General features: G+C 36.4%; 1 protein-coding gene across 2 annotated transcripts; it reads left to right on the forward strand.

Annotated features, from left to right (window-relative positions):
* On the forward strand, positions 1-24,887 carry zgc:162184. Of its 2 annotated transcripts, NM_001089383.1 has the most exon segments (13): positions 15-101; positions 369-618; positions 1,899-1,971; positions 2,084-2,202; positions 2,290-2,423; positions 3,738-3,912; positions 4,100-4,174; positions 9,899-9,984; positions 13,482-13,556; positions 13,639-13,799; positions 22,641-22,807; positions 22,911-22,922; positions 23,345-24,887. In NM_001089383.1, coding segments are annotated over 12 exon segments (1,545 nt in total). In that variant the 5' UTR covers positions 15-101; positions 369-384; the 3' UTR covers positions 23,579-24,887.
* The last annotated feature ends 241 nt before the right edge of the window (positions 24,888-25,128 follow it).

Raw genomic sequence — 25,128 nt, forward strand, 5'->3', positions numbered from 1 at the left:
ATTCAGCCCGAACAGGAATTCCAGAGCCTAGGGCAGAACAAAGAGAAAAGTCAAAGCCAGAAAGACAATCTGTTCATTTAGGCGAGCTGCTCTCCTTGAAGGTAGGTGTAACATTTAAATCAGAATTGAATTTACCAACTGATTATATTTTACAGCTGTTATATTATCTTGTAGTGATAACTGTCAAGATCTGTCCTTCAAGATTACACCCCTGGACAGGTTTACCAAGTTTAGAGTCCCTTATCTTTTAGGTCTTTGTATACAAACAGACACAAAAATAAAACTGTGAGAGCTCTGTCTTTCTAGTAACAGACAGATGTGGCATCATTATTTGTATTTCATTGTATTTTTTCCTCCCTATTAAACAGTTTTGATGCCAGAAAAATGCCTCCTCCTCAGGTGAACAAACCCATGTCTGAAATGACCATGAAAGAAAAAGCAGGCACTCTTGACGTGCCTCTGAATTTCTTGGGTCAAGACTACCAGGAGTTGCTGAAGAGCTGCATCACCAACAGGATGAGATTTGTCGATGATAGATTTCCTCCAGACAGCAGCTCCATTGACCCAAATAACAAACTCGGACTGGATATGTCCCAAATCCAGTGGCTGAGGCCATCAGTAAGTTACCTGCGTTGACTGTATTGTCTGAAAGAGTCTTGTTGAAAATAACCAACTGCCATCAGAGGGTTGCAAAATGTCTCTCGGGTCTTGTCAGGACAGGTTTATCTGTCACCCGAATCACAAATTAAAAAAGCGCATTCAAAAATAGATGTTAAAATGACACGATGTGGGCTTATACTGTTTTATGTGCATAGATCAGTTAAGATGGCACGATTGTGATTAAGCTGATTACTAAAGACTATTTAATTTGATTCGTTTTATTGAAAATATTGAAATGACACTAATAATGCTGTTCATGAGGAGAACAACTGGTAACACTTTAGAATAATGGTCCATTAGTTAATGTTAGTAAACGTTAAAAAGGTATGAATAATCTTGGAAAGCATTTATTGATCATAGTTCAACATTTACTAATGCATTATTACAACCCAAAGTTGTGCTTGTTAACATTGGTTATGAGTTAATGCAATGACTTAACATGAATTAATGTTATTTAATCTAATGTTAACACATATGTAATAAATGTATTGTTTATTCATGTTAGTAAATAAATTAACTAACATTAACTAATGGACCATTATTTTAAACCGTTACTGAAAACAACTTGTTTTAACTATTTGGTCACACTTTACAATAAGGTTCATTAGTTAATGTTAATTAATGCATTTACTAACATGAACAAACAATGAATAATACATTTACTACAGTATTTGTTCATGTTAGTTAACGTTAGTTAATGAAAATACAGTAGTTCATTGTTAGTTCATGTTAACTCACGGTGCATTAACTAATGTTAACAAGCATGGACTTGGATGTCATAATACATTAGTAAATGTTTAATTATGATTAATAAATGCTGTGCAAGTGTTGTTCATGATTAGTTTATGTTAGTAAATGCATTCACTAATGAACCTTATTGTAAAGTGTTACCAACTATTTTAAAGTTGTTTATTAAAAGTAAACATCAATATGTAACCGACAGATTGAGTTTAGTCTGTTTCCTTACATGATTTATACTTAAACATTAAGCTAATTCAGTGATGATTAGATCAGCTCAATTAACATCAATATGTAACCGACAGATTAAGTTTAGTCTGTTTCCTTACATGATTTATACTTAAACATTAAGCTAATTCAGTGATGATTAGATCAGCTCAATTAAACTGAGTTTTCAATTTCCCCCTTACTCAAATAAGTAGTCTTAACTTAAAACATATTCTGCACTTCCAAATCCCCAAATTTCATTGTATAATTCATTTATTTTCTTCTCTCTTTAGAAAATAGTGGCAGACCCTCAGTTCATTGTAAAGGGGGTTTCCAGATTTGACTATTCCCAAGGATCTTTTTTAGGTATGTTTACTTGCATATTCAAATTGGCGTTAGCTTTTGAATTAAATCTCAGCGTCAAATGCACAGATTTTTTTATTTATTTTTTTGATGATGTTTGTGGTTTTTACCTTAGGAAACTGCTGGTTTCTTGCTTCGGTTGGGACTTTAACCTTTCAGAAAGATGTCTTGTATCAAGTAATGCCAGAAGGCCAGTCCTTTGGTAAAGATTATGCAGGGATATTTCACTTCAGAGTGAGTTCTGTTTATCTTTTTGAGTCCTAATTTCTCAAAATCCTATTACTAATCTATAAACCCATTTATGTTCTCCCTCATTTGTAGTTTTGGCGGTTTGGGAAATGGATTGATGTTGTCATTGATGACAAACTGCCGACTATTAAGGGTGACTTGATTTTTGTTCATTCAAAAACATCAAATGAGTTCTGGCCTGCCTTACTGGAGAAAGCCTATGCCAAGTAAGTCCCCCTGTGTTGTGATACAATTATTCTGCTTATTTTATGTAGTATCAAACACTTTTTTCAACATTTATCAAACACGATTTTTCAACATTTATAATATATAGTTTAAAGACACAGTATGTAGGCATGGGATGATAACCAGTTTCAAGTTGTTTTGTTTTTATCTGTGTTTTTGAAGCTAATGAATAGAGAAGAAGTCAGCGGTTTATTTTAATTATCTAGCCTGGCATGTTTACTGTTTCAAAATATTATACATGTTTCTCTAAAATGTAATACATTGAGTTAAATGAGGAAAGAAGTTGTTGTTTTTTATTAAGACATTTAAAAATAAATTATTTTACAACAGTGATACTGTGAAACTGATCACTGATCCAAGGTTAACACACCATCAGAAACTATAACTGGCCCATGCCTAACAGTGTGTCATTTTTGCCCATAGAGAGGACATATTCACAACAAACAAATGCGTAGTTTGATGAGTGTAGAAGTTGTTATCTCCATTACATTGTAAAGTATTTAAAACGTATTACTGTGGTAGAATAAAGCAGAGTAAGGCTGAAAGCTGTTAAAGTGAAATGGGTCAGCAAAATATGTAACTGCTCTTGTGATTTTTGGATATTTTATTGAAAAATCTAACATATTTAACCACAATTACAAGATATTATGGCCATTATTATGCGTTGTAAATACTCATTCTTTTTACACTGTAAAAATGCAGGGTTCCACATCATTCATATTGTCTCACATCTATTAAGGTAATGTAACTAATTTAAGTAGATTGGACATACAATAATTAAGTTTGCCCTAAAAATCCTCCAGAATTGTGTTGTTTCTGGTCATTTTTAACAATTAGTTTCAACAAGCAGCAAAACATATTTTTGGAGTGTAGAGTAAATGATTCATGGCTGTAACCACCATAGATGATGATGAAAAATAAAATACTAATGGGAAACTGAGATTTTTTTGAGTTTCTGTACTGGGACATTTTTGTTTGTTTGTTTTAATCCTCAAGTTTCACACTTTTGAATTAAAATGATGGCATCAATTACTCAATTCATGTAATGAGATCGGTTAAGAAATAAATGAGACACACTGGATTAAAAACAAAGTAGAAAATGCTTCACAGATCTGTTTCTTCATATTTTATGCAACACCAGTCAGCCCAGTATTGAAGATGTGTGTTTAAGCCTAAGATAACATGATCATCAACTATTGTCATAATCTTGAACAATTTGAGGAATCTCATGAAACATTGAAACTTTGTTGGTCTGATGATGTACATATGCTTGACTTACAAAAATTCTTCTCCAGGGTGTGCGGCTCCTATTCTGACATGGACGCCGGTGTTGTATCTGAGGCTCTGCTGGACTTCACCGGTGGCATCCATGTGCGTTTCGAACTGGAAAAACCTCCCCTTGATTTGTGGAGCTTGATGGACCGAGCTGCCAAATGCAAGGCTCTAATGGCTTGTGGCACATACCCGGGGGTAAGCAGTGACCACAGGCTTTTCTTTGACAGATATGTTCATATAAAATGCTGTCATTGAACATCAGATGTTGTATTAAAGACTTCTTTATAGTCTTTTCAACCAAATATGGAATTATATAGCGAACAGGGAACAGTTGCATATTTCACCTGAAGTGTAACCGATTTTTTTTTCTCTTCAATATCAGAAAACATCTGCAAATACAGAATTACCTAATGGCATTGTTCAAGGGCATGCATATTCAGTGACGGGGATTTTCAAGGTACGTATGCACCGAATCAAATGTCAGTTCACAGCAACGTCAAGTTACTTAAACTTGTTAGGCCAGCTGCCTACAAATCTCACAAAGGTTTTGCATGGTTTAGCATCAAGTCATTCATTCTCACACAAGTACAGTGGGGAAAATAAGTATTGAACACAATTCCATTTTTACCAGAATACATATTTCTAAAGGAGCCATTGACTTGAAATTGTCACTAGATGTTGATAGCTGTAACAGTGACAGTGGACAACGGAATTAAGATCCTTATGCAGGTCTTTACTGAACAGCATGGTCAAGCAAGCAGTGGTCAAAACAGGAACAAACAGATGTATTTGGGCAATCCAGAGCCTAAGTCGAAATAGCAGGCAAGGGGTCAAAAGGCAGGCAGCATACAGGATAATCAAACAAAACAAAGCAATAAGAAACGCATCGTAATATTTACTTTAAAGAATACAAGACCAAGCAACAACTGTGTGTTAATGTGTTGAATATATAGTTCATGAATCAGTCCATGAGTAGTTTCAACTGTGAGTGTCTAAACTGTGGACACTTGAAGCAGGTGTGTGCATGTGTTGCATGACTGGATATGTAGTCCATAACATGGCGGATTTGTAGTTCATGTAAATGTGTGTTTTACAGCAATCTTTGGTGTTTAGATCGCTGGTGATCATGACAATAGCAGCCAATTAAACCCATATATTAAAAGAAAGCTAATTTAATTAGTTTACAAATTAAGTTATGCGAAATAAAATGAAATGACACAGGGAAAAAAAAAGTATTAAACACATGAACAAAGGGAGGTGTAGGCAGTGAAAGGCAATGAAAGCCCAGACAGCAGCTGAAATCTCAAAGTAGTTATTCAGCAACCCTCCGCACTTCCTTATTGTAAATGAATATTAGCTGCTTCAGTCCAATATCTACATTATCTGGGTGATGAAGATGAAACTATAGGGTGGACATTTCAGCAAGACAATGATACAAAGCACTGCCAAGGAAACTCTCAAATGCTTTCAGAAAAAGACAATCAAGCTGTAGAATGGCTCAGCCAATCACCTGACCTAAATCCAATATAAATTACCCAAAATCTGGTTTAATTCTATGTCAACAGCTCCTTTAGAAATATTATTTCCAGGAAAAAAAACATGACATGTTCACTATATGTGAGAATAATCAAACACACAGTAAATTGTAAGAAACCTATGATCCCCTTATATGCTTATTGACCAGGCGGGAGCCTTGGGCTTAAGTATCTCTGAGCTCCGGGTTCTCTCCCGGTATAGCATGCTAAACCTGCTATTAACGCTAAGCACAACTAAGTTGGAACTCTTAAAATATGTATAATTACATTCACGCCCGGTCAATAAGCATATAAGGGAATCATAGGTCGGGTAGGTCTGGAGAGCTCCCCCCTACAAAAGGGAGGAAAAGGAGGAGATGGGGTGGAAGGGGGGATTCTTCCAAAACAAAGATAGAGCAGGAGAGAGAAAATGATCCATTTATAGTAAGCTTGTATCACTCTGATTCGATTATTACTGATTACATATGAGCAGTCAGTCGTGCACAATCCTATCACATGCTCCTCTTGAAATTAGTTTATGAAACCTACGAAACTTTTTTTTTTTTTTGCTGAAAATCAATTGGAAATAAAGTAAAAATCCTCTTCCATGAAGGATGTTTATTATATATATAATATTTAATATAAACATTTATTATAAATATTATTATAAAATCGAAATACGATATTTTGACTCTATTTTATTTATTCGTTTGTTTGAATTCCAGATTTTCAATTAGTTCTTTCTCTGCCAAATATTGTCCAATCCCAGCAAGCAATCCATCAATGGAAAGCAATGACCTTATAAACCTTAATTTTCTAAAATGACTGGTTTTGTTATCCAGGGTCAAAATATACTCCACTGTACAATCTTATCAGCCCCCGCTGATTGTCAAACCTGTGAGTTTACTTTCTCAGAGTTTACTGTAAATAATCAGCTTCAGTGTTTGCCAAAAACCTGTCTCAATATGTTGTTTTATAGTACTTCTAAAACCCTTCACTTTCCCTGTCTAAACCTGTCTAGATATTTATGTATTTTCATTCATCATATCTTACATTCAAATCTCACCGCAGCATGACTGCACATCTATTGGCAGCAGAAAGTCCATACTTTTTCATAATGTACTGCACATAATGCACTGCAGGGCCGGTTGCACCAGCATTGCGTAAGTTAAAACATAGCCTAGTTGTGACTTAAACGGACACTACGTTACAACTTACACATTGCTAAATATTTTTGTGTTGCATCGCTGATCTTAGGGTGCTTTCACACCTGTGAATCGATTCAGTTGTTCCGAAACAGAGATTACAATTGTTACATTGTTGCTCTTTGGTCTTGGAGCGGTTCGCTTTCACACTGCAAAATTTCTAATCGGACCAAAAGAGCTAAAATAAGTCACGTGCGAGTAAACTCTCCTTACATTGGTCAGAGTGTCAGGGTTTATTTTGCAGCGTCCCGCTCAGCTGTCAGTAGAGGTGGTGGTTTGGTGGTGATTGACAGGGTGCGCGCGCGTGATGTGTCTGAGGAGAGACACGGTGGGGAGGGGTGAGAAGGGTGCGCGACGATGCCTATTTGAGGACTGGGAGAGAGACGCGAGATTACCGGGAGATCATCACTCATTTGCGGGCATCCGGAGACTCGCGAAACTTCCCGCCCTACTCATAATTCTCTCTTCATATAGCCGTAAGCCTATTACATATCCATAAAACACTGTGATATAACCGCGCTCGGATCGGATCGATTTCTCACTGCAATCGAACAGCTCCAGGGTTCGTTTCAATCGAGCCGAGACCACCTCATTCAAGCGATCTCGGAGCGATTACTTTGGCGCGGAACAGAGCGCGATTGCCCTGTTCACATATGCCAATCGAACCGCACTAACTGGGCAAACGAGATACGTTCCGAAACAAAAGTGTAGGTGTGAAAGCACCCTTAGGCTAAATGTATCGCTACGTTCTAACTCAATATTTTTCGACAGCCTCATCTTATGTTTAACAATAGAAAAGAAATGGCGATGAGATTAGTTTATGTTAAGGAGCTCTCAATCATAATGAAGAATGGTCTTCCTCCACTCACAGCCTAAAATAAATCTTGCATTTTCTTTTTGTTTATGAAAGTAGAGTTTAATTATCTTTTAAAGAGTGTTTTTTTATTGTTGTATCCATCAATTCAAATGAGAATTTCTGATTTAGTTTTTCATTCTGCTCTTTTCTCTTTAATTTCATTATTAGGATATATAAAAAAAAATCAGATGGCAAGGCAGTGGCGCAGTAGGTAGTGCTGTCGCCTCACAGCAAGAAGGTTGCTGGGTCGCAGGTTCGAACCTCGGCTCAGTTGGCGTTTCTGTGTGGAGTTTGCATGTTCTCCCTGCCTTCGCGTGGGTTTCCATTGGGTGCTCCGGTTTCCCCCACAGTCCAAAGACATGTGGTACAGGTGAATTGGGTAGGCTAAATTGTCCGAGTGTGTGTGTGAATGTAAGTGTGGATGTTTCCCAGAGATGGGTTGAGGCTGGAAGGGCATCCGCTGCGTAAAAACTTGCTGGATAAGTTGGCGGTTCATTCCGCTGTGGCAACCGCGGATTAATAAAGGGACTAAGCCGACAAGAAAATGAATGAATGAAAAAAAATCAGTTTACACAGTTTAAAGTTTTGATAAGTTTTTGTGCAATAAATTTAATATGCCAAAAAATGTCATTTATAATTTTATTTTCATAGAACAGTTATCAATAGATGCATTTGTTGCAGAATTTTAAAGCAGTTATAAGATTTAATTGCTTTGTATTGGAATTTACGTCATTCAATGCAACTACACATGACTTTATGGAGAGCTTACGACGTACTAACTACGATTTGCCTTAATAAAGTGGTGCAACTGAAGTGAGAACAAATTTAGTTACAAACTATCTAATAGTAACTAACTAAGCCCCTAGTGAGGACTTTACATTCCAGATTAAGTAAGAACTTACGATCAGCTGGTGCAACCCTACCCATGAGAGTAGTTGCATTTACTATCCCAATAAAAAAGTCAAGTAGCCAGGTTAATCAGTATGTAATTCAAATTGTTGTAAAGGATTGTTTATTTTAATCTGATCGACAGCACGTTGAAAAGTTACATTACTATAAGTATAAAGATGTGTGACATAATGAATGAGCTATGGTGGATAAATATAATTGTGACAAAAGTGACTCTTGATTCATTTCAAATGGTGCAGGACAATGATGCTTAGGACTTTCATCTATAGACATCTTGTTTGTCAATATTTTTCATGAGACTGCCAAGTTTATAGGTTCATCGTCTCCTGAAGTTGCTAAATATGTAGTCTCCTTTTTTAAAACGAAGAATGGAAAGCAGGGACAGCTGAAACCTGCAGTGAAGTTGTGGAGTGTGAACATTTCAGAAGATAAAATCTGATTTTAAACTTGTAACATAATTACACACATCAACCCGTCCGATTTATTTAATGTTCATGTGAGAATTATGAAGGGAATTATTAGATGGGAAGATTTATTTTAGACAGAAATTAAAATATTAGGTGGCGCAGTAAGTAGTACTGTCTCCTCACAGCAAGAAGGTCGCTGGGTCGCTGGTTCGAACCTCGGCTCAGTTAGCGTTTCTGTGTGGAGTTTACATGTTTTCCCTGCGTTCGCGTGGGTTTAATAAAAGGAACAAAGCCGACAAGAAAATGAATGAATGAAAATATAAAGTGCAGCAGTGTGCTCTGTTTTAAATAATCTTAGGGTTCATTTGACAATTTTAGTCCGCTTCTTAAAAAATACCAAATATTCTTCAATCCCTTTAGGATGTGCCAAAATGTAATCTAGCTGAATTGCAATTTCTGAAAGTTCTACATTAAGACCTGTCACAATTTATTTATTATAAAATGTATTTATTTATTTATTTATTTAATAAAAATAGATAGATAGATAGATAGATAGATAGATAGATAGATAGATAGATAGATAGATAGATAGATAGATAGATAGATAGATAGATAGATAGATAGATAGATAGATAGATAGATGATAAATAAATTAATTTATAATATTTATTTATTTATTTATTTATTTATTTTCAAGCTTTTGTTGTGTTTTCAAGAAGTCGTGCCCTCAAGGCTCTTTTCTGAGACCTCTCTTCATATGTAACCCCCTATTTTCAATCAGCAAGAAGTTGAGTTAGTTACACCAATACTGGCTAATTGTTTGAGAAATTATAATTCATATCAACAGGCTTGAAATATGTAAAGTTGGGTGTTTTCTAAAACTCGCTTGCTTTGTTCTAATGTTGATTGTTGTTGTAATTGTGTACACAATAGTATTTCCAGCCTCATTGCCTTCCGCTCATGTGAGCTGCTCCACCCTTTATTATGTCATTTGTACAGCTTGCACTGTGATGTTGTAAATTAAATGTTTGTACGTTAACTCAAAACATTCTGTACAGATGCTTCAATCATGTCGGTATTTCATCATGACACTAGTGAAAAACCAGGCATGTCCAATGTTTGTCCGTTGTACAACCACATTTTAACAACAAATACCATTAAACTATGGTTATTGCCGCAGAATCATGGTTAGTTTGTGGTTGTCATTGGGTTTACACTGTTGTGGTACACCCAAGGGATTTTTTATAAGCTTTTTGAATTAAATGTGTTGTGTCATGATGTATTTGACAGGTAACATGGCAAGGAGCACCAGTAAGGCTGGTGAGAGTGTTGAACCCATGGGGAAAACGCGAGTGGACTGGTGCCTGGTGTGACAAGTAAGGAATATTATCCTTACTTAAGGAGTCGCATGAAAATTATATTATATTATATTATATTATATTATATTATAATTGTAGTAACTGCAGAAGAGATAAAAAAAAATCAATATTTGGTGGAATAACTTAGATTTTCAATCACAACAAATGAAAACATGACCCTTTACTAGTTTTTACTAAATCCTGGGAATTTCATGTATATAGTGAATATAGACAATATACTTTAGTGAATTTAAGCAGCTATATTAATTTAAATATTTCCCAGAGATGGGATGCGGCTGGAAGGGCATCCGCTGCGTAAAAACTTGCTGGATAAGTTGGCGGTTCATTCTGCTGTGGAAACCCCGGAATAATAAAGGGACTAAGCCAACAAGAAAATTAATTAATGAATTAATTCAAAGAAAATAGTGTCACCTAACATCTTTAGGAATGGATGTCATTTTCAGTAATTGAATAGACGTAATACATTTAAATTCAAATTGGTGTTGCAAACGATTCAACTAAAGCACATATTTCTGATGGTTCTCCGGATTTTGTTTTCCTATTAATTAAAATATTACGTCAGCGTCAATGCTTCCTATTCACTTTGAATGGGTGACGTCAGGTGTTGCCGAACTGCATTGTGGATCCGTCGGCACCGCTTCAGAGACGTTGCTCGCTGCAAAAGTTGGGACTAGCTATGAAGGTATTATTGGTGCAAAACTCCCAAGCAGCTGTAAAAGCTCAACTTTTCAAGCGCCGATGGAAGCGTCAGCCAATCAGATTGCTGTATGCAAATATATCAGCTAGACAGTGGCCTATTGCTGACTGAATTTCATTGGCTGACGCTTCTATGACGATAGCTTCAGCCCCAACTTCAGACACGCCCTTCAGTCAACAGACAACCTTCAGTCAAGCGTTGACGCTGAAGCTCCGTGCGAATGGCACGTTTCTGTTTCCCCCTAACATATTCATATTCATATTGGGGTATACACATTTTTGCCCCGTAATCTTAAATGATTTTGTTAGATTAGTTGACTTTGGTACTGACTAATACAATGAAAATACACAAATATATTTGTCTATATAGTATCCTATAAAAGGTTGTAGTTTGTAAGAGATAACTGTGAGGAGTGCTTGTGTATATTAGTCCCCAGATATGCCATTACAGCTGTTTTAAGGAGCGTTCACGGTATACATCATTGTAGACGTTTTTATTTGCATGGCTTACATCACCTACCGTCAATGTCATTCATATCTCCTGAATTGCCTTTTTTACTGAATGAATGACATGTTGTTGTCTTTTGTTTAAAGGTTGCCTTTTGTCAGTCTTTTGCAGTATAGACAGCCCCTTCAACAAAAGACAGTTCTGTTATGACGTCATCTTTTGTGAACCGAAATAAACACAAACATCAATCAGTTTAAGCAAAAGAGTTTTGATGGCTAAGCAATACCACTTGGATCAGCAGATGATTTTTAATTCAGTTTGGGCTAACAATTTTATTTTTATTTTATTTTATATTTTTATATCTAAACCCTTCATAATTTAGTAATTAATGTGTAATAAGCTATTCCCTGTCCTGTTTTGACTGCCTGAACACTGTTTGAACAGGTGTGGCAGATTGTAGACTCAGAAGTGAATGAACACTGGTTTTATAATTGAAGATCAGTTTATCCACGTGTTTGACACCATACAGTACACCTTCATACATATGGAGCTAGATTTGTTTCTTTATTTTTCAATCAAGAATATTTAGTTTTAAAGAAAAAAAAAGTATGTAGTAATTAAAAAAATTAAGATTTCAAATAAAAAACATGTTTAATTTAAAAACTTATGTCAATGATAATGAAATATTTTGGATTGCAAAAAATAAACAATATTCCTATTATGCAGTCACCACAATTTTCATTGCACACTCATTAATTTTGCTCTCTTTTCTCCTGTCTTTTATTGCACATCTAGAATCTTTGCTTGCAGGTTGAAATGTTTTGCTTGTGAGTTGAAAAGTTTTGAACCCATGAATCCCGGGATTAATTTTGTGTCTTTATTATTCAAACAAACATATGAAGTTTTTGACCAAAACTAGGTACAATACAATTAACAATAAAAGAATTCAAATAATAAAAAAAAGATTTATTTAAAAAAATTCACACAGCAAAAAATAAACTATTGCCATTTTATGCAGTTACCACCAGATTAATTCATTGTGTGCTCATTCATTTTGCTTTTGGTTTTGTTTCATTTTTGCAGATCTAAAATCTATATATATATTTAATCACACGTGTGTGGCACATTTTTTTGCACATCATCATCTCATCCTCAAAATCAACTGAAGTGTGCCTTGTTTGTGAATGAAGTAAACAAAGGACCAAGATCTGAAACTTCACTAAAAACAAATTTCATCCAACTGCTTTCTGATGTTGAGATCAGAGGGAAAGAAGTTCAGAGTCATTCATGAACAAGGAGGCTCGGAGAAAATTATGACAATATTATCGCAAAGCGTTTTAAAGGGGACTTATGACAAAATCACTTTTATAAGGTGTTTAAACACAGTTGTCTGGCAACACACTTTGATTGACATTATTCTATTGTATATGTTAACAGAGAGGTAAAGACCTGCCCATTAGTGACAATCTCTCCCCCATTAGCATAGACAGCCCTGAGTGAGAAGCAGCCATTTTGAATCTGCTTATATGCTAACGCATAGCCATTTCTAGCTTTGTACTTTTTTCAAAATAGGACTGGGAGCACAATTTTATTTGAATTTAAAGTGACAGTCACCAAAATAGCATAATTTGGATCAAAGCTTAAAAAGGGCAGTATAAGACTTTATTATCAGCAGGGTATTTTGAACTGAAATTCTTTTTTTTTTTCTTATTCGTAAATCTTTTTGACCTTAAAACAATGTGCAAAAATGAGTGGTAGAATAAAGCTGCTTTTCCACTATCATACTGAACCTTGGTTAGACAACTGCACTGAACCGTGCTGGACTGGTAGGCACAGTGACCTCACCACTTTGTCGCCTGGCTGCCAGTTTCTCCAAAGTCAAATAAACGGAAGATCGAGGCAACCCCTGGCGCATTTGTATAACATTTCAAAGAGTTCCTTTATCAGCATCGTGGTAAAAATTAAACTGTTTCTGTGCTGACTGGCTCAAATTGGCAGTTGAGCAAACCTTTCAGCCTAATAGTGGGACAGCAGTTTAACTTTTTAACTAGATTAATTCTGCCTGTCCATCCCTTTCAGCAAAACTATGGACTTATTAGCGGATTAGTGAAATGTGCTTTGTTGGTAACAGGCAATTGCACTTACTGCGAAAGTTGCATAGTGTTACTTTAATTTCTATAGATTTAAAAAGACTGCATACTCTCAATATAAGAGTATCCTCTCAGTGGGCATGCAGGTTATCTAGGGCTTTTCTTTCCATGCTTATTATTTTCCTTTTTATTTGTTGCAGTTGTGTACTCAGCTTTATCATAACCCCAATGTTATGCTAATGTGTATGTGTAACTTTCAGATCCTCAATGTGGAACAAAGTGAGTGAGAGTGAGCGAACCAAGTGTTGGTCTTTGGCCAATGATGGTGAATTCTGGTGGGCATTGACTTCAGTTTCTGATGTAATCTTTGCTGCATTAAGAAGTCAGATATTGTCAATAACACATATTTCACCATAGGATGTCAATGGAGGATTTCTCCAAAAACTTCGAAGAAGTTGATATTTGCTGCTTCACTCCCGACTTTCTGGACAATTCCTCTAAATGCAGCTGGAAAACTGTGCGCTACAATGGCAGCTGGGAAGCTGGAAAAACAGCTGGCGGCTGCCTCAATCACAAAGGTATCCAGTGAATAAATTATTAATAGAAATACCAGATGCAGGTGTGCATGCGAACCATGAAATTAATGAAGCAGGAAGTTTACATGCTTGTATGTACATGTTTGTAATGCACAATATATTGGTCTTAAAGAGCCCCTATTGTGGGTTTTTGAAAATGAGCTTCCATGTAGTGTGTAACACAGATCTAAGTGAAGTGAAATATCCAGCTAAGGCTTAAATCTGAAAGTGGACAGTTTTTAAAACTATTGATTCATCTAAATAAGAGTCGACTCATAGTGGTTAGATTGAATCATCTTTATAATGTGTCTTAAGCCGTTTCGGCGTGACTTGACCATAAAACATAATTGTTGCGCTCGCAAACCCGGGAAAAATTTAAACCCTGTCCCTGCCCACTAACACAGCAGCAAAGACAAACAGATCCTGAAGTCCTGATGAGTCAAGAAGACGCTGTGCTTACCTGGATATTATTGGAAGTGTGAGGGGAAAGAAGTGATTTAGCAGTCTATACGCTTACAGTGAGCGATTCTTTCGTTAGTTAAAGGAAGCATCAGAAAAGATGTATGAGACTTGTGAGAATGGACAGACAATACACCAGGGGTGCGTGCAAAATTAGGCCAGTTTATTAGGCACAAAGGATGCCTGCTGCAGCTGAGGAAGAACGCTGGTGAGCGCTACAACCCCCTGGCTGGGGATGTGATCTTCGGGCAAAGCAGAGTACTGGTAAGCCCTGAGAACATACTTTATGCAAGAGGTCCCACAGCAATAATTGTGCACAGAAATGATCAACCCGGGCTCATTGTGGAAACGTAGCCCCGCGGACGTTTCTGCGGACCGCGATTTACGTCCCAGGAGGTACGTATTCGAGCGTTTTTTTGTTTTCGCGGATCCGCGAGAGGCCGCTGTGCGTGCTTTTTCTCGTCTCGGGCGCCTCTCGGGAGTGTGCGGCGTTCGCGCCCATGCCGTTCTCGCGCGAAAAGCCGCCGGATCGAAAAAAAAAAAGCAAAAGCCCTCGTCTTCGATTTCGACCGCGTTTTCGGATCCCACCGCGTTCTCGCCCTTATTTTTCGGATTCCGTTTTTCGTCTTACCTGATTTCCGGAACCTGCTGTTCCCCGGACTCGATCCCGGTCGTCGTCCACCGCGGCCGGCTCCGGCTCCGGCTCCTCCTCTGGGGCCTCCGCTCCGCCGACGCAACGCTGTGAGCTAAGTGGACAAACTGATTGCATCGTAAAAGCCCTCCACTCGTAGGCGAGCCGTCGGCCGCCAAGCGCGAAGAGGAGGGGCGGAGCGGCGCCACACCGCCCCGCAGCGCTTGCTCGAAAAAAAAACAAACGCGGCCTTTACGTACCTCCGGCCACGTAAATCGCGGTCTCCAGAAACGTCCGCGGGGCTACGTTTCCAGAATGAGCTTGGGTTGGAAATGATCTAAGTTACAGCTGAGAAGGGAGAAAAGCTTCAAAATGAAAGATAATTTATGAAATCAGACCTGGCCCGTGACACATTTCATGAGTGTAAGTGAATGTCTGTCTCCTTGTTTTCTCTAGCTTGCAAATGGTGTATTTAATTGTGTTGTGTTACTTGTAACCTCTTGTACTGTATCAGGTTAACTCTTTATATTCTCATATCGCGTCTAATGCCACGTTGAAACGCGACTTGTGCTGCTTTGTTTATGGATTTAAATGCGTTTGTGAGCTCGTGTTCCACTGCCGTTTGTCGTCGGTATGGCCACCGCCAGCTGTTCCTACACATATCCAGCGGTCAAGGTTCAGAACACTTCAGCTTTTGCTGCTGTGTGGATTAATTCTGAATGTGTGTAATAGTTAAGAATGGAGCAATATGCTGTTGTTGGACTACACTGGTTTTGGTGTTAAGGATTCGTATGGGAGTTTCTGGGATAATAAGTTAATAATAAATGCAGATTATAACACCATGAAAGTGTTTTTTGACCTTGCATGCTTATCAGACTGTTGTTGGAGACCCCCAAAACCAAAATATGACCTTTAAAAATGCAAAATAGCAGCTCTTAAAACTTGCTACGCAAAATGTTTTAATAAAAACAATTTAATAATTCATATCCATATCATGCTATTATAGATCCATGTTACCGAAATATGACCCTTTTTCATGTATAATATGGGCTCTTTTAAAGATTTAAAGGGGTGTATAATAAAGTGTAAAGCTTTTTCTGTTCATAAAATAATTCTTACATTTATACTCAGATTTAATTTTAATTCAGTCTACAAGTTTAGATATACAAAATTGTATCAGATATATAACGCAATTAAATCACAAGATTTCACAGTACAGCCTCAAAATATACTAATAAAAAAATAAAAAAAAAATAAAAATACTAAATAGCTACCATTTTCTCCCCGTGTTCATGTGGGTTTTCTCTGGGTGCTTCGGTTTTCCCCCACAGTCCAAAGACCTGAACTATAGGTAAATTGAATAAGCTAAAATGACTGTAGTGTGTGTGTATGTGTGCATGCAAGAGTATATGGGTGTTTCCCAGTGTTAAGTTGCAGCTAGCAAGTTCCGTATCATAACATTTAAGTGTCATTAAAATTGTCGCCTCGTTTTGTGTAGTTTGCAAAATATGTATTTAATAGTGTGTTGTAACTTTAAAATCGCTCCTCGCTGTTTGTAGTCACGTATCTATTTTAGATCAGTGCTTGTACTGTATCTCTCAGGTAAAATCTTTATTTGGACATTCACATATTGCGTGCAAAACCGCGTCGAAAACACGTCGAGTGCTTTTTCCTTTACCGATTTAAATGCATTTATTTACACGTGCCGCACGGTCAATTCAAAATTGTTAAGCTTTTGCCACTTTGTGGATGAATACTGAATGTGTGTCATGGTTAAGAATAGAGCAATATGCTGGTGTTTAAACTGCACTGCTTTAATGCACTCCTACATTGGGCTCACACATACACTCTGCACTCTGACTACTTCAACAATATGAATAAGCCATGGTGGGCATATCTATCTGTCTCACGCTAAACGCTGTTGACAAATTGCAAAACACTATGTTATCGGACCAATCTGCACAGATTAGCATAAGGAGGGGTTTGGGAACAATTGAATCACTGAACAAATCATATAAGAGTCGTTGATATAATTGGGTTAAAAATAAATGCTTATTATAAGACAATGTAAGAAAAAATGATGATGACGAAGAAAATCTCAATGAAGATGTTTATTCAGCATAGCAGTCTCAAAATACAAGGCTGTACCTTGGGTTCACCGGAGTCAGAATGAACCCTGAACATTCTTAAACTCAAACCTTTATACTGTTTTTGATGTTGCCTTTAGATGTTAATGAAGTTGCTCCTTGGCTGTTGACCCAGCTGTTCTCCCTATCTCTCCATGTTAATGCAGTTTCAACACCATTGATGAGATGGTTCTTTGTGCACCACACCCATCCCCATTCTACAATTGTTACCATTTGTTTGAGATGTAGTCACCTCAAACAATGCAGAGACAAGACCTTGTTGACTTCTCTTTTCTCTCATAAGTCAGCCTTTTGGGAAATGAGCATCAATTCACCATTTAGAGTGGAAGTTGGGTCGAGGCAGACTCATTTCTTACAGTCCCCTCTCTGATGCTCTTTGGCCCAGAAAGAAGCATCACAACCACTCTTTCACACATTACACCTCCCTTCATGGGCAGGTGCCCAGTGGCGGTAAAGCCCTGGCTTAGGTTGTTCTTGGCTGGGCACCAAAGAATCTTACCCGTCTTGGGGTCATCACCTCATGCACACTGGTTATTGCTCCATCCAATTAGGCAAGTTGTCATAGTCTCTTCTTCAAATTTGGAACTATAAAATATAAATAATTTCTTGGGTTTAGGACAGGAGCACATGAGAACCATGACATCTAATGTTCTAATGTATCAGTCTAAAAAGTACTACAGCCAAAAGCCAAAGGAGCAAGAACATCAATCAATAGAAAAAATTGTGTGTGTGTGAGTGAGTGTGTGCGTGCGTGCGTGCTTGTGTGTCTGCATGCTTGTATGCAAGCATCGTTTCTTCTCGTTCATTTTCTTAGCATGTACATTTTTTTCATATGTACAACCATTGCATAGTATTGTCCATTTTATGCAAGCATTGTTCTTTTTTTTTTTCTCACTGTGTCTATTTTATCAGCGTACAAATCCTCATTAAAATCCAAGTGAAATCCACATTAAAAATCACACCATAAGAACATTAAACATTGCATTAACTACACCACATGAACATTTACTACACAACAAGTATTTGTGAGTGCAAGCATTTCCCTTTTTTTTTTTTTTTTTTTTTTTTTTTTTTAAATGTGTCGACAGTGTTAACATCCTCATTATAATCCACATTAAAATCAAACATTAGAATCATTAAACATTCATATTAACTACACCACATTTGCATCCACTAGATAACAAATGTACACTCCCAGCACAACAAACATTTGTTTGTGAAAAGTTTCCTGTGTTTTTTTTTTTTTTTTTTTTTTATAAACACATTGTGTCTACTTTTTTCAGCATGGACATCTTTTATCCAAGTGTGCATTCAAGGACAGTAATATATAATATATAATCTATCTGTATGTATGTATGTATGTATGTATGTATGCATGTATGTATGTATGTATGTATTCGTTTCTTCATATGTCAGTCTGTGGCCTTAGGCTTTTAGGCCTTCAATGTGGGTCCGTATTTTTACCATTTGTTTTCATTAACTTCCAAGTTTCTAAAAATGGTTTGATCTTCTCTTTCTCTTATCCACTGTTCAGTCTCTTCCATCTGGACAACAAGTCTCACTTGAAAAAGCAGTCACTGGTATTCCATTTGTGCTGTTCCAACTTTTCTGTGTCTCTGGGTTTCTAGAACTTCATCAGCATCCCAACATCTCTTGGTTCTTAATCTCATTAGCATCTCTTGGTTTCTTGATCATCTTCACCATCTCTGAGTTTCTAGATGTAATCTGGGTCTTGACAATTCTAATTGATGCTGGACCTGGAGCTTTGGATCTCTGTTTGGTTTCTGTGATCAAGTTTTTTTTTTTTTTTTTTGGTTTCTGGCTCTCATCCAGGCTTAAAAGTTTTGATCAATACTGGGCCTGGGGTTCTGGATCTCTCTGTTCTCTTGAAGAACCTTGTTCTTTGCATAATCTCCTCGTGGTCATACTGGCCTGTCTCACCCATGACTGGATCATCTTTCACCACACCTTTCAATCTGGAACGAGAATAAAAAGAAGAGGTTGCCCCCCCTTTCCCACAGAAGTATCTTCTCACATTAAAGCATCACACAACAGTAATATTATTTTAAAAAAATAATTACATTAAAACATGTATCATAAATTACATTTAAACAATCAATATAATTTAAAATAATTTCTTAGAAATTATACAGAATCACCCCCGTTTTGATAGTAAAAATATCTCTATAATATTGTACTATCATGAAACATTTTCTCCAATTCACATCAGCAGCTGCTTGAGACTGAGTTACAGTCATTTTCATGCAGGGATGTGTCTGAAAAGGTGTGAATGGGTCCTTCCTTCATTCCTTTTAACTCTTCCAGCTGGTTTTCTAGTCTGGCTATTTTCTTATGTAAATCTTTATAACTTGTCTTTCTTTTGACTGAAACATGACACTGTATTGCCTTGTGTCCCATAATTCCACATCTGAAACAAACAACTTCCTGGTCTTTCCTCATTTTCTCTAAACAATGTCTTGCTATGTGACCATTTTTTCCACATGCATGACAAGCAATGCTTTGAGATTTTGCACTCTTCTGGCAATGTCTCGCAATGTGACCAGCTTTTCCACATGCATAACAAAGAACAACACCCATTGAGTTCACACTTGTAAATTTCCTTGCTCTGTGATGGAAACCATTGGATGAGCTTGAATATTCTCTGCTTGCAAAGGCAGCAACAGGATATCTCGCATCTTTCATTTGCCTCTGTGAATTTGCATTATTGTTATAAAACTGTGTCATTTTACCAATAATTTCATTATAATCAGAGAGTGGTGTCACAAGCATTGTCACAGCAGAATGGGTGTGTGGGTCACACTTGTTGATCAAGGCAGACTTGAAACTGACGTCATCATAAGTAATATCAGGATTGCCACTAAATGTTTTAAACATCTCCAACAATCGTTCAGAAAATACTCTTGGGTGTTCCCCTCTCTTCATGTGTGTCTCAGATATTTTATCCCAGTTAACAGACATCACACCCAAGACTTCAAGCAGTGCCTGTTTCCTCTCTGACTTGTTTGCCGTTTTGTCTTTTACTTTCTAACCTAAAGCTCCAGACAAAGTTTCAGGCAGGCACATTCTTAGCAACACACATGCATCACCATCTGTATATTTGTACACCTCTGCATATTCCTCTAACCTCTTTAGGAAATCTAAAGGATCTTGTTCAGTAGGATCAAATTTTCCAATATTTGCAATCACAGCTTCTAGTTCATTTGGGTTAAACCCTCTAACCGTGTTATGGGTCGTTGATTCAACCCCTGCTTCAGTAATATGCATGGTGGTATTAGAGTGAACTGGTGCCATAGGAAATCTAACTGTACACTCTGAGCATTGACTACTGACTGACTGAGAATCTCTAGCCCATTCCTTATCATCTTCCTGAATGTCTGTCATTTTTGGAACTCTATTTGCGTTTAATGTCTCACTTGTGTTATTCTCTGTTAGGCCATTCCTTATGAAGAAGTTACAAGTAGCCCTTGCTTCTTTCAAATTAATGTAGAATGTTTCTACAGATGATGCCAACAAGTCTTTATGAGTTTTCAGACGTGTTATCTCATCCTGCATTCTGATCTTCTCTTCCTTCCATAATGCTTCACTAGCCTGGAAATATTTTGAAGCATTTATCTCAACACTGAGTCTTTCATTTTCAGCTTCTAACTCCACTACTCTCTTTCTAGTTACCTTGTATGATGCAAGAACAGCTTGAAGTGCATTGGCAATTTTTCCTTTATTTTTCTTTGGCATTTTGGAAAAATTTTCAAATTTAGAGATAGCCCATTCATATGGCTTATCTACGACTTTCTCTATACCATCAAAAATTCCAACTGTGCCATGCTTAGCAATGTATTTAACCATCATATCTTCCATTTTCACAATCTTATTAAGTTCACTTGAGTAATTCAATAGATTTTAGTTCTTTACTGACTGAACATTACCAAGTTATTTAATACTTGATACAATTATTCACTGCTCCTGTGCAAATGAATAATAACAAAAAAAAAAAACAAAAAAAAAAACAAGACCATTAAAATGTCTGTACTTCAGTGTCTATTGAACATAGACACTCTCCATCAGGCCTCAAATTCTACTCTCAAAACAATGTTTATCTGTATGTTATCAGATAAAACCAATCTGCATCAGTCCTTTGTGTTGTAATTTAAAAATCAAAACACTGCTACATTACATCAGGCAAAACCTCAAGAAAATGATCTTTAACAGTTCCAGACACCCTACCAAATATATTTTCTGTGACCACACTGCATCAAATCAATTCAGTTACTTTAGAATTTATAAAGAATCATGAAAACTTTATAAACCAGTTTCACTTATGCTAGAAACATATTTTTAGAAATTACTTTAGAAACAACATTTCCAATACAACTCTGCCACTAGAATCAACACAGTTCAGCACAGTTTCATTCACTTTAGAAACCTAAACTTCAGCCCTTTGCTTCAATTACTTTAGAAACAACAATTTAATACAATTCTGCTACCACACTACGTCGGGTTAATTCAGTTTAGTTAGAATCTTAAACAAAATTGGCAGAATAGTACAGAATAGACTTAAGAACTCCTTCTGCTAAAACTGAACAATACAAATTCTCTTCTGTCTTAAATTTTCTTTTCTAGATTTTTTTAAACGAGGGGGATTCCTAACAACAAACATTTAATAAGAAAACCTGCTTTTCTTACCTTTCTCTCCTTTGTTGTTTTGGAAGTCCTCGCTGGATGACTCGCCAGTGTAAGAAAAAATGATGATGACGAAGAAAATCTCAATGAAGATGTTTATTCAGCATAGCAGTCTCAAAATACAAGGCTGTACCTTGGGTTCACCGGAGTCAGAATGAACCCTGAACATTCTTAAACTCAAACCTTTATACTGTTTTTGATGTTGCCTTTAGATGTTAATGAAGTTGCTCCTTGGCTGTTGACCCAGCTGTTCTCCCTATCTCTCCATGTTAATGCAGTTTCAACACCATTGATGAGATGGTTCTTTGTGCACCACACCCATCCCCATTCTACAATTGTTACCATTTGTTTGAGATGTAGTCACCTCAAACAATGCAGAGACAAGACCTTGTTGACTTCTCTTTTCTCTCATAAGTCAGCCTTTTGGGAAATGAGCATCAATTCACCATTTAGAGTGGAAGTTGGGTCGAGGCAGACTCATTTCTTACAACAATGAAAGTGTTTTTTGACCTTGCATGCTTATCAGACTGTTGTTAAAGACCCCAAAACTAAAATATGACATTTAAAAATGCTAAATAGCGCCTCTTTAAACTTACTACGCAAGATGTTGTGATAAACACAATCTAATAACTCATTCTGCGATATATTAAGTACAGCTCAAAATAATGCTGTTATTGTATTTTCACATATTTAAAATACACTATTATTTAAAAAAAAAAAAAGTTTTTAATTGTTGTACTCATGAATGCACAATACAATATATCAGCCTTTGAAGTTATACATTTTTTCCACTTATGTTTACATGCATTTAATGTGACCAAAAGTAGAGATCTCATTTTGACCTATATACAGTCATTTGTGTGTGTTGAACATATGCAACAAAAGTCTGATTAAACATACATCTTTCAGAGTCTTTCTGGACAAACCCTCAGTTTCGAGTGACGATTGAGAAGCTTGATGAGGAATGTTCTAGTTCCCAGTGCCCCGAAAATGTACTGGTGTCCCTCTTGCAGATCCATGAAGACCGATACAGAAGTCGTGTTAAAAACTGCTCCATCGGCTTCTGTGTTTTTGCGGTCAGTATTACCAAAAAACCCAATTAGAGTCACAGAATACCATCATTTTGGTTTCCACTTATTTATGACGTATTATATTTTTATACCTTTTCTCTTTTAACAGATACCACCAGAGGTAAGTAAAATATCATTCAAATTCAAAAGTGTTAATCCATTATTTTATTGGGTCCCACTTTATTTTGTGGCCTTAATAATATGTACTTACACTGAAATTAATAATTTGTTACAATGTACTTATTTTGTAATAAATGTTTTTACATTGTACTAATGCTAGATTAATTACCTACATGTTATCACATCTGTAATTCAGTTCTGTAATTACATTTATAATTACACATTTGACCATCTTTTATCCTTTAACCTACCCTGAAACCATCAAATTTGTTCCTAATCCTACCTGTTTCCCACTTTAATACCGCCACATGTGTTCTGCAATACATAATGAACACATTAAGAGCATATTTATAATTTGACGTGAATACATAGTAGTTAAGGCCACTTGTTTTTTGAATATAGATGCTATTCTTTCTCCTACAGATGAAAGATGAGAGGTTTCCAGCAAGCTTCTTCTCTCGTAGACGTACTGTGGCAGAAAGTGAAGCCTTCGTCAACGCGAGACATGTGATGAAATTCTTCAAGCTGGAGCCGGGAGAGTATCTCATCGTGCCGACCACTTTCAAACCAAACGAGTGCGCAAAATTCATGCTGTCCATCTTCTCAAAGAGTGAATCCCACAGGAAAAGCAGGAAACCTGAGATGACGTATGTGTGAGATGATTATATCAATGGTGAAACAGCGGAAAGTCTAATGAAAAGACTGACCGTATTGTTAGTCTATACTGTGGACGTTTCCTTTTATTTTTATGATTATTTTTATTCAAAGTTCCCGTGAAGTAATTTGAAAAAAAATTTTTGGGATGTTTGACAATCTCAACTGAAACTTAATGAGAGGGCGGGACATAGAGTAGCTCCTCCTCTTTAAAAGCAAACAGCCAATAGTAAGAGCTCATGAGCATCAAATCAAAAGCGAATGAGAACGGCAGGGCATTTCAGATACTAGAAAGCATTTGATTGGTCAAGATTTGATGAGAAACTGAAGTATGATGTGATGTGAAAAAGAAAACTGTGGATTATTTTAGATGGAAGTGATGTTTATGTCAGTTTTATATCTTCTAAATGTGAATTTAGACACTGTTTTGGAGCACTTGAGATTATAGATATCCTTAAAACTTACAAAATCTTTTTACCAACATTTAAAAAATGTTATTGTAATTTCACGGGATATTTAACTATCCGCCAGCTACCCTGGACCCTGGAGTTAAAGTTCGCTTAAAAAGCAAAATGTACTTGTTTACTCACCCTCAGGTGATTCTTAAACTTTATGGGCTTCTTTTTTTCTTAGTTGAACACAAAAGAAGATATTTTGAAGAATGTTAGGGTCACACTTATTAATAAGGTTTCATTAGTTAATGTATTACTAACATGAACAAATAATGAACTATTCTTGTACTGTAATTATGAATATAATAAATTATTATAATCCAAATTCATGCTTGTTAACACTAGCAGTGAGTTAACTAAAACCAACCTCTTTATTTTCATTAATTAAAGTTAACAAATATGAATACATACTGTAATAAATGTATAATTCCTTGTTTGTTCATGTCAGTAAATACATCAACTAACATTCAACCTTGCTGTTAAAAGAGTGACCAGTGTTAGAAATTGGTTCCCATTGACTTCCTAGTAGGAAAACGAATTCTATGGAGGTCAATAGTTACAGGTTTCTAACATTTTTCAAAGTAACTTATCTTGTGTTAGCAGTCTTTTAAATCTATGTAAACACAAAAACCTGAAGTGACCAAAATGATTATACTTTTTTATTCTACATCATTTTGCACTATATTTGCTCATGTAATATCTGCATTTATGATGGGTGAAGCGAATGTTATTAATCATATTTGTTGTTTGTTCAATGTTTTATCACATATTTCAGTGCATGGCAAGTCTGAATTTTTAGAAGACTGTTTACATTGTCAAAAAATAATTAAATGCTGACTGAAGTGTCACAAACACTTTAATTTCCTTAAGCTTAGTCCCTTATTCATCAGGGGTCGCCACAGTGGAGTGAACCACCAACTTATCCAGCATAAATTTGACACCGGATGCCCTTCCAGCTGCAACCCAGTACTGGGAAACATCCATACACACTCATACACTACTACGGCCAATTTACATGCATAAAAGTTTGAAGCCAATTGAGGGTGAGAAAGTTGTGTCTAAATAAAAATTTTGTTGTGAACTTTCCCATCAAAATCGGTT

The sequence above is a fragment of the Danio rerio genome, chromosome 17 (genome assembly GCF_049306965.1).
Source record: "Danio rerio strain Tuebingen ecotype United States chromosome 17, GRCz12tu, whole genome shotgun sequence".
In the NCBI taxonomy this organism is placed as follows: domain Eukaryota; kingdom Metazoa; phylum Chordata; class Actinopteri; order Cypriniformes; family Danionidae; genus Danio; species Danio rerio.